The sequence below is a fragment of the Macrosteles quadrilineatus genome, unplaced genomic scaffold (assembly GCF_028750875.1).
Source record: "Macrosteles quadrilineatus isolate MER2022 unplaced genomic scaffold, UCM_ALF_1.0 Scaffold_24__1_contigs__length_1734639, whole genome shotgun sequence".
Lineage (NCBI taxonomy): Eukaryota > Metazoa > Arthropoda > Insecta > Hemiptera > Cicadellidae > Macrosteles > Macrosteles quadrilineatus.
In genome coordinates, this window is record NW_026542617.1 from 1,370,335 (window position 1) to 1,386,029 (window position 15,695).

The 15,695-nt window shown below is 32.9% G+C and overlaps 1 protein-coding gene across 4 annotated transcripts in view; it reads right to left on the minus strand.

Moving 5' to 3' along the window:
• Positions 1-2,052: 2,052 nt before the first annotated feature.
• LOC129005595 (uncharacterized) overlaps positions 2,053-15,695 on the minus strand; it is a 63,951-nt gene continuing 50,308 nt past the window's right edge. For 3 of the 4 annotated variants that reach the window (XM_054434540.1, XM_054434543.1, XM_054434544.1), the window contains 2 exons: positions 13,225-13,296; positions 2,053-4,130 (listed from right to left, as the gene is read on the minus strand). In XM_054434540.1, coding sequence (XP_054290515.1) covers positions 4,073-4,130; positions 13,225-13,296 — 130 coding nt within the window. In that variant the 3' untranslated portion in view covers positions 2,053-4,072. The remainder of the gene's footprint in view (positions 4,131-13,224; positions 13,297-15,695) is intronic. The other variant, XM_054434542.1, reaches the window with a different exon arrangement.

A 15,695-nucleotide genomic window follows, 5' to 3' on the forward strand; every position in this document is an offset into this window, starting at 1 on the left:
GTTGTAAGAACTGTGTAAACAAAGTTTATACAAGAAGCTTTTCGGATACTAATACAAACGTATTCCTTACACTATTGGCAAAAGTTAACTGGCATGAAGTTTACCAAGCAACAGTAGAAACAAAGTATGACACTTTCCATTAAATTTTTTTACACACCTTTGAAATTAGCTTTCCTAAAACGTTAAAAACTCGAAAGATTAACAACAACAATCCATGGATATCTCTTGACATTAAAAGAAAAAAACTGAACATTGTGGAGCTTGAAAAACAATACAGATTATTTAAAAATGATGACACTAAACACAAAATTAAACAGTTAAAAAAAGAGTTAAAGTTTGATTTAATAAATGAGAAAAAAAAATATTTTGATAAAAAGATTTCAGAAGCTACAAACATAGTTAACTCAACTTGGAAAATAATCAATTCTGAGATTAACAACAAAACAAAACCAAACAGTAACATGCAAATCAGATCAAATGGTAAGCCTGAGTCGGATCCTGTTTTGGTTGGAAATGTAATAAATGATTATTTTATAAATGTAATTGATAACTTAGTTCTTCCAAACATCAACAACAATAAACTTCAACAATTGAACTTTGATGATCCACCTAAACCCACAAGCTACTTCAAATTCAAGCAGGTTGATGAAAGGGATGTTGAAAAAATAATAAGGTCCTTAACCAATAAACTTTCAACAGGTATAGATGAAATTCCAGTTGCTGTAGTTAAACAGGCTTTCCCACTTATCTCAAAACCATTAACCCATATTATTAATTCTTCTTTAATTTCCGGCTATTTTCCTTGTAAATTAAAAATTGCTAAAATTGTGCCAGTCTATAAAAAGGGGGATGCATTTGAACCTTCGAGCTATAGACCAGTATCATTATTACCGGTTTTTTCAAAGATTTTAGAAAAAGTGGTGTATAACCAACTGCTAAACTTTTTAGAAAGTAATCTGTTGTTTGACAATGAACAACATGGTTTTCGCCCTGGTAAATCTACGATTACTGCGGGAATAAACTTTATTGAATCGATTATAAACTCAATCAACAAAAATGAAAAAGTAGTTGGAATCTTCCTTGATTTTTCAAAGGCATTCGACAGTGTGACTCATGATAAGCTGCTTGATGTTCTTTCTAGTTTGAATATTGATAATAAGGAGCACAAGTGGTTTTCTTCTTATTTAATAAATCGGCAACAATGTGTCCAAATTCAACATAAATTCAATTATCCCAATAGTAAATACACTTATACTCAAAATTATTATTCTGATTTTAAAACAATAAAACACGGGGTTCCTCAGGGATCTATCCTAGGCCCTCTATTATTCCTTTGTTACATGAGAGGATTGCCAAAAGCTATAAATGCAGGAGGTTCTGTATGCCTGTATGCTGATGATACCAGTATCATAGTTACAGGGGAATCCCAGGAAGAAATAGAGCTTAAAACATTTTTAAATCTTGTATCAGTCAGTGAATTTTCAAACAGTAAAAATCTTTTAATTAATTCAAATAAATCAAATTTTTTATCATTCAATACAAAACAGGCTAGATTAAAATTACAACCAAACGTTCAGCTAGATGGATCAAAAATTATTCAAGTAAACCATACAAAATTCCTTGGATTGATTCTAGACGAGAATTTGAGTTGGGATAAGCATGTTGATCATGTAGTAAATAAAATGTCAACTGGCATACATGCTTTGAGACAAATGTCTCATGTATGCAATAATAACACTCTCAAATCAATCTACTTTGCTCTGATCAACTCGCATATGGCTTATGGTATTGCTATATATGGCGGGACTAGTAATAAAAACCTTAAAAAAATTCTGAAACAGCAAAAGAAAGCATTACGAATTATCTTTAATATAAAAAATAGAAAATCCACAAAACCATATTTTTCCAAATTAGGAATCATGACGGTTTATGACCTATATATATTTGAAACCATTTTACATGTAAAAAAATTAAACACACAAAAATACAGTAAAAAATCACATACATACAACTTGAGGAATAACAGATATGTAGAACCGCATAAATTACAGATTTTTGAAAATAAAACAACTTTTATTGGTACTAAATTTCTTTATAATCTACCTAAGAATATTCTTTGTGAAGAAAAATATACCAGTTTCAAAACCCGCCTTAAAGAATACCTATTGACTCATCCTATCTTTTCAAGTAAAGATTTTTTTAATTCAAGGAATGTAAAATAAGAAAAAAGAATTATTAGTGTCATTGTCATACAACAACATTAAACAGTTTTATTTGTAAATATTTTAATTAAGGACATTATAGTTATAAGAAATGTGACTCTATCCAATGTATTCATGTAAATACAAAAAAATGAATAAAGATTATTTGATTTGATTTGATTTGATTTGATCAAAACAGTGCAAACAGTGGGTAAAACAATGTATTCCTAAGTATAATACTACTTAATGACTTAATAGGAAAGCTACGTAGCCTACATTAAATTATTCCAATTATATAAACTCTGTGACAGTTATTTAATTAAATGTATTCAATCAATATGTTTAACTTCAAATATTCAATCAGATCTCATTTCTTCTAATCTAAAATAAAAATCTCAAATTAAATGTTACTCTTAAATACTATCCTAAGCAATATTTGGAATGTAATGAGAAACATAGAGTAACTAACTTTTCATAAAAATATTAACTTTCCAATATAAAATCCAAAACTTCTCTTGGCAAAACATACCAGTTTTGCAAAATCATGTACTATTTTTGATAAACTTATAAATATTCATAATTTCACACACTTAATGATAAAAGTTAATTGACATCAAGGTAAACAAATCAAAATGTTTCACACCTTAACTGTGGACAGGTTTACTAAGATTTAGCTTGTTACACCTTACATAATTAATCAATAATCAAATGTTAACAAGTAAAAGAAAGATAATAAAACAAAATATGAATCATCTTGAATTCAATAAGATATACAGTATATTATGTAGGATTTTTTTAAAGGAATAGAGTTCAGCTAGATTACCTAAGCTACACAATAATAATAGATAATAGATAGACAATAGAAGAACACAAAAAATTAAAAGTACTGTGAGCCACATTTTAACGACAAAACAAGCTTATGTTGATATCCCCGTTTTTTCCTTACTTTGTTGCTAATCAGTTGATATTCATTGTTGCACAGTTATCTATGAGGTTTAGTTTTATTGGGAGTTTATTGTAAATAATACTCAACATGATGATTCCTCTGTTACATGTCGGTGTTCCGACGCATTTAGTAAGTGTTCACTTAAACGCTCTCCGTTTGCATAATTTTGATAATTTCGGCATAATTTTGTCACCATTTGAAAGTAGAAATCATAAACTTTCTTATAAGGTTGAGGTTTATACATAGTGTAAATATTTTGAGAGTTAGACCAAAAACATTGTATGTTTTGAAAACTATAATCAATTATAACTATAATTAAAAAAACAATTGCACCCTCTTTGATAAGTCAAAGAAAGATAATAAAACAAAATATGAATCATCTTTATTTTGGTAAGAATTATGAGTGAATATGAATAAAATTGATTAATATTATACTGATAATTTGTTTGAATAAGGCAAACTATAAAAAAATATTAAAAGGATAAAATATTGCAATCATTTTTTTGTTTTTAATTCATAAATTACAATCCATATGAAACAAAGCACTGATTATGGATACTTAATTCAATTCTATTGCTGTTAAAATGTTGTGCTTGACATCTGTAAGCGTCAGTTAAGTAATTAAAAATTACGTTAGTTCTTTGGTGAAAAAAATAGATGACTTGTTTATAGGACCAGCGGAAAACGAACACTTCAGAAATTTAAGTCTCAAAACTGTAACTTAAAAATCCATTATTTTGTAAATTTTTACAGTAGCCTATAGTTACACAGTCTTTCACAAACTATCACAGTTCAATGCCCACAGTTTATTTTCATAAGTTGACTCTTGTACTCCTGGGCTTTTAACTTATAATATTGTGCTTCTCTTTCGTTTTTCGCGCACATTTCTTGTGATACTTTCAATTGTCTCTTTAATTCTTTCACCTCATTCTGTAGCCTCATTTTCTCGACCTCCGATGCACTTATTGAGGTAACCGGGGTAACTGCAAACATACAGATTATTTAAATATACAAAGTAGAAATCTATATCGAGGGTCTCATGCCAGAAGGGCGTATCAGCCAATTTGCCGATTTTGAGATATTTTGGCAGTGCATTTCATTTGTTATGGACTACATTGTATCCAATTGTTAAAGGGCTAGCTTTAATAGTTACTGAGATATAGAATATTTGTGGTAGGGCGTATAGCTTATATTGAAGGTTTTTGTCATGCCAAAGGGGCGTATGGCGCATACGCCCTTTTGGAAATAAATAAAATATTTTTTGTGCAGAACAAATAGTGAACCATAAGGGCGTATCTGCATACACTATAGAGGAATAAGATAATTTAAATGGATGAAGTTATGAATATTCACAATAAATAAGACGTATAAATCTCAAACAATTAACATAAAATTAAATAGCTATTGTATAATGCTCTAGGCCTACTTAATGTAGTATATTTTGAGGCTACAGTTGGCAGCAGTGGTAGAGCTTCGAACTGTGTGCCTAGCCCAGATAAAAGAGGAAAACACGTTCTTCACAACAAATTACCCCCTGAAAGAGTTCACCACATGGAGGCCCATATAGATTCATTTCCGAGAGTCCCTGCACATTGGTGTCGTAAAGACAAAAAAAAGAATACCTCCAGGCATAACTAAACAAAGAAAGAATGTATAGCCTTTACGAAGATTACTGCAAAAACACTAACATGGTACCTCTTAAAAAAACTATATACAAAGAAAAACTTATAGCTAAAAATATTGGCTTCTTTACTCCTTACTTAGGAAGGACCAGTGTTGGTGCCACAACTATGAACAGTTAAGGGAAGAAGAGAAAGAAGAAAGAAGAGAAGAATATGAAATGCATACTCATAGGAAAAACTTAGCAAATACTGAAAAAGAATACGATAAAAAATTGGCGCAAGAAGATCCTTCTATTATAACCGCAAACTTTGATTTACAGGCAGTATTATACTGTCCCATAGAAAATAAAAAAACCTGTATTTTACAAGAGGAAATTTGCTACTTTTAACTTCACAGTGTACGAAGTCGCAAAAAAAAGGCATTGCTATGTGTGGGATGAAAGTAACGGAAAAAGAGGATCAAATGAGATAGCTTATAGTATAAGTTTATTTCAAGTTTACCACTAACATGCAAACGGCTGATTTTGTATTCAGATTGTTACCCTGGGCAGAATCGTAACACAATATTGTGCCAGGAATGCTCTATTATGCCATTAAAGAACATCCTACACTAGAATCAATAGAGCTGAAATTTCTCGAGCCCGGTCACACTCACATGGAGTGTGACTCGATGCATGCGGCGATAGAAAAATCTAGTGAACACGCACAGATTTACTGGCCAAACGAATGGATCAACGTTATAAAATAAGCCAAAAAAGGAGGTAACCCCTATAATGTAAACCGGATGTCTGTAAAAGAGTTTTTAAACTTCAAAACCTACACCAATGAAGTGTTTAAAAACAAAAAAATCGCCGAAGACTTCAGTACCTTAAACTGGACAGAAGTTAGCTGTATTAAGTTTTTAAAAATTGAAGAAAACTCTTTGTTTTTAAAAACTGAATATTGGGATAATTACAAAGAGCTGAACGTCACAAGAGTCCCAGAAGATGCAAGCAGTTCCAGAATTAAGTCACCCAGACTTGCCAAGTCAATGCTAGAAGATCCTTCTGCAATTGCGCCTGTCCCTAAGCAAGCGTATAAGAACCGGATTCCTATAACTTCAGCCAAGTACAAAGATTTGCAGGATCTTTGTGTGACTAAAGTTATTCCTGAAGAGTACCATGCTTTTTTCTCATCTCTGACTCATACCACTAATAGATGTACGGCAGAAGATAACAACGAAGGTGAGGAAGATTTGGAATTGACTATAATGAGAAGTGCCGCTAAAAAAAGAAAAGGCCAGCAAAATGCAATAAATAACGTAAGTATTATTGTCAAAAAAAATTTCTAACTAGTCAAAGTTAATTAATAACCTGAATAAATGTGTAATTAACATGAATAAATTAGTTAACAACCCGAAATCTGGTGTTTTGAACGAACTTCAACCTGGAGGCGAGTTAGCGTAGCGAACGAGCTAACCTGAAGGCAAGTGAGCGCAGCGAACGAGCTCCAACCTAAAAGTGAATGAGCATAGCGAACTAACTTCAACCAGGATGTGATTGAGCCATGGGAACGAGCTCACTTATAAAGTTAAACGGGGCAAAGCCCACGGGTACAGCTAGTATATATATCTATATATAAAAGGCAAAGCCCTCACTGACTCACTCACTCATCACTATTTCTCTTACTTCCCATTTACCTAGGAGGCTGAAATTTGGTACACTGATTCTTTAGGCATTAAATAGGAAAACTAAGCTGTTTTTATTCTGATCAGACTCTCGGGCTCCGCCCCAGTGGCTCTGGACTTTCCCATGTTAATCTTATGAGTAATCATATTTAAATGGAATTAATGAATCTAACAGCTGTTTCAATTAAACATGTTGGTTCTGTTCTATGATGTTTCAATAGCATTAAAGTTACAAGGATTACCAACAGGGTGCAGCACTATTATTTCTTTTACATTTATGACAACAGCTAATTTGCAACCAAAAGGTGAGTGAGCGTGGCGAACGAACTTCAACCTGGAAGCAAGTTAGCGTAGCGAACGAGCTAACCTGAAAGCAAGTGAGCGCAGCGAACGAGCTCCAACGTAAAAGTGAGTGAGCGTCGCGAACGAACTTCAACCAGGACGTGATTGAGCCATGCGAATACTTATGAAGTTAAACAGGGCAAAGCCCACGGGTACAGCTAGTATAGATATAAATATATATATATATATATATATATATATATATATATATATATATATATATATATATATATATGAATTTGAACGGATGGTGTTTTTGGCCTCTAGGGACCTCAAAAAAAAAAAAAAATCGGTCCCGCGTCCAGGTCTTACCATGAGTACTACGGTAATAGCTTATTCCCTAATTCGCTAATATTCCCTATAAGGGAAATTCGCTAAAAGGGATGGTAATGTCTTAAGATTTTTATCTTTTCTTCAACACCCACACAATTCAACAAAAATTATTAAGTGAATAATAGTCGTGCATGCTATCTCAGGTATTCAAATGCCTCTCGATCAATTTTTCATTAACCCACCACATTACTGTCATTACACGAAGGAATTCCAATAATACTAATGCGAAACGTAAATCCACTGAAGCTGTGTAACGTTACCAGACTGACGATTGAAAAAATGACACCAAAATTGATTGAAGCAAAAGTTATCAGTAAGTTTAAAAAAGAAGGTAAGTTTAAAGAAGAAATAGTCTTAATCTCAAGAATACTGATGATTTCATCCGAATTAACCTCTGAATTTAAGCAATTACAATTTCCTTTGTGTCTTGCTTTCGCAATCATTACTATAAGGCTCTAGGGCAATCCCTGGCTATCGTCGGTTTAAATTAAGAAAATGCATGCTTTTCACACGGACAGCTGCATGTTGTGTGCTCATGTAAAACATATTAGGTGTATAAATATATAAAATTATATATAAATATATATAAAAGTTTTTTTACGCCAACAAACTTATATATTCATACACCTAATGAAAAAACAAAAAAAAAACATTGTTTATCCACTGGCATTTAAGTAAAATATTGTTTTTTTATTTTAAGTATACAATTTTATTATTCATCGTAAAGAAAAAAAATTGCCATTTAAAATAATAGTTGTTAAGCGCAGCAACGCGCGTCGGGTAACTGCTAGTATCTATCTATATCTATAAAAGAGGAAGTATGTATGTATGTATATCCCCTATGGACTCCGAAACCGCCCGACATATTGTAATGAAACTTTTAGGCGTTATTAAGCACTATTCAAGGATGGTTTGTGTGAAGTTTGGTGCAGATCCGTAAAAAGGGCTCCGCCCCAGAGGGTTTTAAGTGGTCCAATGTCAGACTTTTGGAACTACAATGTTTAAAAATAAATATAATTTAAAAACAGATGTTTACTTTCACCTACTATTTTGTAGGTTTGAATAATCACAACATTCTGTATTAGTCATCATTTGAAATAGTGCCACACTGTTTCCACAGAATGCAGCACGGAAAACTATTTTACTTTTGGATAAGTCCAAATATATTAAACCCCAATCACAGCACACCTGTGCACTCAACAACGTTTAAATTGTCCACTATTAAATATGTAAACATAAATAATAATAATTGTGAGTGCTATCTCAGGTAATCAAATGCCTCCAAATTTGTCATTAACCCACCACGTTACTGCTTAAAAAAATACCCCCGCTGCAGCAAACCTGTTGAATAAGCGAATTTCCATTAGTCTGAATTGATTTTCAATTAAATATATTTAAATAACATTAGGTTTAACGAGTACCTAGGTTTGCTGCTACAAGGAAACTAATAAAGTGTGTTTTTAGTAAAATATTTATAGCTTAGTATAATACCCCCCCCCCCCGCAGCAAACCTGCAGACTTAGCGAATTTCCATTTGCCTGTTTGGATTTACACTAAAATGTCTCCTTAAAATATAAAAATTATTCCCTATTTAAATAGAATTTAATTAACGAGTACTTAGGTTTGCTGCAACAGGGAGGGAAAAAAGTGTTTGTTTTTTTTATGTAAAATGTTAATAGGTACTGTAGTTTAGTAAGAAATTAATGTATTTTCCAAATTTGATCAAAATATGTTCATAAACAAGCAAACTACAACAGTTTACTTGTTCTCCATAAGAATAACATGGGAATTTTAAATTAAAATTTTTTTTGAATTTTCTCCGTAACCATTAGGCGCATAATAACGCTTCAATATACTAAATTATTTGTTTTTTTAAGCTCTATAAAATGGTTTAGAAAGAAATTTTGAAATTTTGTGTTTTTAGGGTCAAAAATGGGAAAACCCTATTTTTACCCCATAAACCCCCGTTCCCATAGTCCGATCATGCTGGTTCGCGAACTCATTCAAGTTTATCCCGCTTTACACCTTTAAACCAAATTTCATCAAAATCGAACAAAAATTACTCAAGTTATCGCGTTCACGGACACACACATATATATATATATATATATATAAATCTATATATAACAAAAGAAACCTAATAAAAAACAACAAATTGAAAATAAATGAAATAAATGATATTATCAAACTTACAGAGGTAACTGTTAAGCAAAATTACTTTAGTTATGATTCGTCTTTCTATCTTCAAGAAGATGGTCTACCAATGGGATCTCCCCTTTCAGGACTTTTATCAGAAATCTTTATGACAGAAATGGAAAAATCCAAAATTATTAATAAATCTATATATATATATATATATATATATATATATATATATATTATATATTATATATATATATATATTATATACATTTATAAAAATTTGAACAAATGGTGTTTTTGGCCTCTGGGGACATCAAAATGAAAAAGTAAATCGGTCCCGGGCCTAGGTCTTACCATGCCACCTACGGTAATAGCTACTTCCCTATAGGGAAATTCGCTAAAAGAAATAAATTTGCCATGCCAAGTTTGATCAAAATATATCCATAAACAAGCAAACTACAACATTTTACAATATTCTCCATAAGAATAACATGGGAATTTTAAATTTACAATTTTTTTATTTTCTCCGTTACCAATAACCGAAAAATATACTTTTATATACTAAATTATTTGCTTTTTAAGCTCTTTAAAAAGGTCTAAAGAGAAATTGGGAAATTTTGTGTTTTGAGGGTCAAAAGTGAGAAAACCCAATTTTTACCCCATAAAACCTCCGTAAAACCCCGTTGCCATAGTCCAACCTTGCTGGTTCGCGAACTCATTCGAGTTTATCCCGCTTTACACCTTTAAACAAAATTTCATCAAAATCGGACAAAAATTACCCAAGTTTTTTGAACGGTGTTTTTGGCCTCTGGGGACATCAAAATGAAAAAGTAAATCGGTCCCGGGTCTAGGTCTGACCGTGCCACCTACGGCAATTGCTACTTCCCAATAGGGAAATTCGCCAAAAGAAGATCAAGATGTACGAGCAGATATAAAATTGGGCTCACAAGTCTTCATTGATTGTACCAAGGCAGTGGAAGAATGGCGAGACAGGCAGGCTAACTTTCCCAGTCAATATTAAAAAAGCTGTTTGTAAAAGGTAAAAAAATAAATTTAAGTGGTTCAATAATGATTTAGCTGTGTTAAAAGAAAAGTGTCTTTTGATATATCACCGATTTAAAACAACTGGGTGTATAGAGTATAGAGATAATTATAGTAGGCTTAAACGTGATTATAAAAAAGCAGTTAGAAAGGCAAAACTAGCCTATAATTCCAATAGAGTGCAAAATGCCTGTAATAAACCCAAGGAAATTTGGTCTATTGTAAACGAGGGCCTGAACAAAAATGAGAAACCAATAGTTGATGGTAACCATTTGAACTTAGATTGTTCAAAGTTTAATGACAATTTTATAAATTCTGTAAAAGCTACTGTCCTAAGTGTTCCTAAGTCAAATGCAGGTGTACAATTTTACCTGGATAGGATAAGCTCAATATAGATGGGGTACAGAATAAGTTTACTTTTTGTAATGTGTCAGTTGAACATGTATATAGTGCAATTAACTCGTTAATTCATAGTCTCTGTCTAGATGTATATTTTATTAATTCTTTAATTTTAAAACTTGTAGCACCATACATTGTAGAAGTGCTTACATATTTGTTTGATTCGTGCATTGATGAGGGTGTTGTTTCACAATGTTTAAAGTTTGTAAAAGTTATACCTGTGTTTAAGAAAGGCTGTAAAGAAAAGTATGACAGCTACCGCCCTATATCAATTATCCCAGCTTTATCTAAGGTTTTTGAGTTCTTGTTAAATGCTCAGGTCAAAGCTTATTCTGAGGGTAATAAGTTATTTTCTGACATGCAGTATGGCTTTAGGGCGAAGAGAGGGACAAGTAATGCTATCATTAATTTTACGAAAGATTGTATATCTGGTTTAGATGCTAAAGAAATTGTGCGTGGATATTTTTATGACATGTCAAAAGCTTTTGACACCATAGACCATGATGTTATATTGAATAAGCTTTATTTTTATGGTTTTGACACTCTCTCTGTAAAATTGATACACTCATACTTGTCACAGCGATATCAGTCAGTCTTCTACAATGGCTGTTTTTCACCTTACCTGCCAGTCCCGACTGGTGTGCCACAAGGGCCTATTTTAGGCCCTACTATCTTCATTATCTATGTAAATGACTTACCTGCTGCTCTGATGATCATGTAACACCTTATATGTATGCAGATGACCTGGCCTTGCAAATTCAGTTTAAGGATAAAAATTTTGCTGATCAACTGTTTCTTAGTTCAAATAGGCTAATTGAGGATTGGGCTACTGCAAACATGTTATGTTTAAATAAAGAGAAAACGCAGAGTCTTGAATTTTGTCTTGGAAATAGTAGTGATGAATTGTCTGTTGTAAAGTTTTTAGGTGTGTTTTTACAGTCTAATGTAAAATGGGACAATCATATAAGTTACCTGTGCAATAAAATTTCCAAAGCAATTTTTATTATTAGAATACTTAAGTCAACTGTTAGTTTAGATGTTTTATCTGCTATATATTTTGCACATATACAGAGTCATTTGTCATATGGCATATTGGCTTGGGGCTGTGATAGTGATATAAGAAAGCTGTTATTGTTACAGAAGAGAACATTAAGATTGATTTTAAATGTTAACCGTAGATCTCATTGTAAACCACTTTTTAGGAAACTTAAGATATTGACTGCTCCATCTTTGTATGTTTTTGAATGTTTAGTCTATATTTTAATTAATTTCGATCAGTTTAAAACTAATAGTTCTATTCATAATTATGGAACAAGACAAAAAAATCATCTAAGAATCAACCAATGTAATTTTCAAAGAACTATTAATTCAACTTTAGAGGTTGGTAAAAGAATGTTAACAGATTGCCTGAACATGTAAACAATCTTAACTTGACTAAGTTTAGAAGGTTTTGCCACTCAATTTAATTGAAAAAAAAAACCCAAAATTATAATAATTCGGTCTTTGTCACTCTCTCCATCACTTTTAGTTGATAACTGTCAAACTTGGCCAACAACGCACGATATTAAGTAGTTTTGAAGAAAGTGTCACTTTGGAATTCTAGCATTAGCCAATCGTGAGTATGCACGGAAGGGTAGAAAGGAATGAAGGCGAGTGGTGACTTATTTACAAATATTTATCCAGTGTGTAAGGGTTTGTTTACAAATAGTTGCCCAGCGTGGAATACTGTCACGTTGGCTACCTGGCCTGAAGTAAGCGCAAACAAGATTAACTGACCCTTGCTAATCCTTTTGGGGGGTCCGGGTTAGTGTGCAAAAGCAGTACCTACAACCAAAATCAACTAGTGATGGTCAAAACCAGAAATTTCAAATTTCAAAACCGAAACCGAAACTTTAAAAAATCGAATCCCGAATCTTGAATCTCAAAACCTAAACGCGAAACTTTTTTACTTAGCTGGTTACAAAGGTCAAGGTTACAAAAAATACAGATAATCATAAAATGTATAGTATGCAATCAAAACTGAAAGGGATTGACTCCTGACCGTGACATAAGATAAATATGTGAATGTGACTGATAATCTTAAAACCCAATACAACATAATTTATCATAAAAAAAAAATTAAACTACTAACACCAACATATACATGAATATTGGATAGAACATTTAGTGGTCAATATTTCTTTGTGTTTAGTAAATATTGATGTGAAACTGAATTATACCAGTTATAGTATTTAAGGTACCTTTTGAAGTTCAGAATAAAATTTACTTGTTTCATTACTGTTAATGGTGATGTTTGCACTGTTTCTACCAGATTGTTTGGAAACAGCATTGAAAACAATAACAATAGCACAAAAAAATGTCAGCAGTTTCAAAAATAAAACAGCCAAAATCTTCAATTTCAAAACTTTTGAATCTCGAAACTTGGTGATCGAATCTCAAAACCGAAACTTTTCCTAAGTTTTGATGGTTTTGAGATTTGAAATTCGGTTTTGACACATCACTAAAATCAACTCTATTTAATCTAGATTTTACCTGGGCAAGCCAGGCTGAAGCTGTGACCTCACCCCCTCTTCTTTTTTGGCTTTTTCTTCCGTTTTTTTGCTGCTAAAACAAAATTGAAACATTATCACACATTAGTCCCACACATAGTACAAAACCAACCAATAGATGGAACATGAAAACTAAATAGCTATGTCTCTGATATTTTATAAGAGTATTATGAACAAAATGTTGTAACCAAAATTACATAATAAAATGCCAGCATGTGTTTATTACTTAGTGTGAGTTTAAAAGCTGTGGTCAAATTAAAAAGGTAACCTATGAGATATATCTATTGTAGTTGATATAAAAAATCTAAGTTGTGTTTTAAAATTTAAAATTCACTGGTTAAGGAACACATAAACATCCATAACATACAACGAAATTACTATTTTAACTTCATTTATGATGGATCATAAACACACCCTACCCTAAAAATTAATTTTCATTGATACTGCCACAATCAGGATTTAATCGAGTGTCTTAAATAGTTGAATAGCAAATATAATTTATGCTGCCCATGAAATAATTTATTTTCAACGGCAAAAATGTTCCTTGAACTGAATTTTTCTGTAGTTTAGTGAGGAATTTTGATTTTAAAAAATATTATAAATGTGAAAATGCATTGCTGCATGCCTAACTTACCAAATACCACACTGGCGAGATTCAAAACTTTAAATGGCCTTTTTTATACTTTTTGATCTTTCCGAAGCATACCATTCCAAGTAAAGTACATTGCAGCAACTGTGTTTAGTACGTAGTGTGTTTATTAAATGGCAAGAGCTAACGGAAATTTTAATGTAATAAAAGTTATAATTGACACAAATAGAACACACAATATAAGTAATAGACCAAATAGAATAGACACAAATAAAATAATGCTTGTATCAAAAATGTACGGATTTTTTTAGCCACCCTGTACATCCAAGACCAATCAACATTCTGATCAACGTGACTGTTTTGATACATAACTAGTGATTGGTCATCGGTAGGTTTTCCTGAATACAGTAGACCCTCTGTAATCCGGCACTCCGGCACTCCAGTAATCCGGCGTCTGTAGACTGGCGTGGTGGGGGGATCAAGTAGAGACACGTTATTGAAACTATTGTAAACAGATGACTTCCGGTCGCCAGTTGTTGCGTTGTCCCGTCTCTGTAACAGTGTACTGTACAGTAATTCAGAGTGCCTAGTGTGAACTTATGCTGTGTCGTGTCAGTTAACGTGATTTTAAAGTACACTACAGTACTGAACGAAACTAATGTAACTGTAGATAATGAGTGAAAATGTCTCAGTGCAAACGGTATAAAACCTTAACATTGATAAAAAAAAACGAGATTTTGAAGAGATTGAAGAGATTGGACAGGGGTGACAGACTTACAAATCTAGCCAACGAGTATGGAGTCGGCCGGGCTACTATTCATGACATTCGAAAGAACCGCGAGAAAATAACATCATTCTGTGTAAACAGTGACAATGTAAAAAGTGTGCGAAAAACAATAAAGAAAGGTGAGTTTCCTCAGGTTGAGGATAGTCTATATGCGTGGTTCATGCAAGAGCGTAACGGGCACACGCCAATATCAGGGGAAATCCTAAAACAAAAGGCAAAGATTTTCTACGAAAAAATAATGGGGAAAGACAATTTTAAGGCAAGTGAAGGATGGTTGAAAAAAAACAAAAAACGTTTTGGCATTCGTTTGCTGAGCATGACAGGTGAAAAACTATCTTGTGATGTGGCTGCAGTCAACCCTTATATAGAAAAGTTTAGAGAAATCATTGAGGAACTTGATCTAACTCCTGACCAAGTCTATAATGCCGATGAAAGTGGGTTATTTTACCGTCTTTTGCCGAAGAAGACTTTCGTACACCGTGCAGAAGCGAGTGCCCCGGGACGAAAACTGGCCAAGGACAGAGTTACATTCATGCCATGTTCGAATGCAAGTGGCGAACATAAATTGGATTTATTGGTTATGGTTATCGGGACAGCAAAGAATCCTAGGGCATTTAAAAATGTCAACCTGCCTGTTGACTACAAGAATGCAGGAAGAGGGTGGATGACACAGTCAGTTTTTAAGGAATGGTTCCATCAACTATTTGTGGCCTCTGTAAAGAAGTTTCTTAAAAAAAAGAAATTGCCCCAAAAAGCCTTGCTAATCCTAGACAACTGCCCTGGTCACCCTCCTGAAGATGAATTGAAAACTAACTGGTCTTCCATGTTATGTTTTTGCCGCCCAACGTCACGCCGATTCTTCAGCCTATGGACCAAAATGTCATACAGACGATCAAGATGCACTACAAAAAAGCTTTGCTTTACAAAGTTTTGTCGAAAGAATCCAGCGTGATTCAGTCGCTTAAGGAAACTAACTTGAAAGACGTGGTTTTTGACCTTGCCAATGCTTGGGAAAATCTTTCCGAAAAGACTATTATATGTTCATGGCGCAACGTATGGCCTGACATGCCGTTGTTGG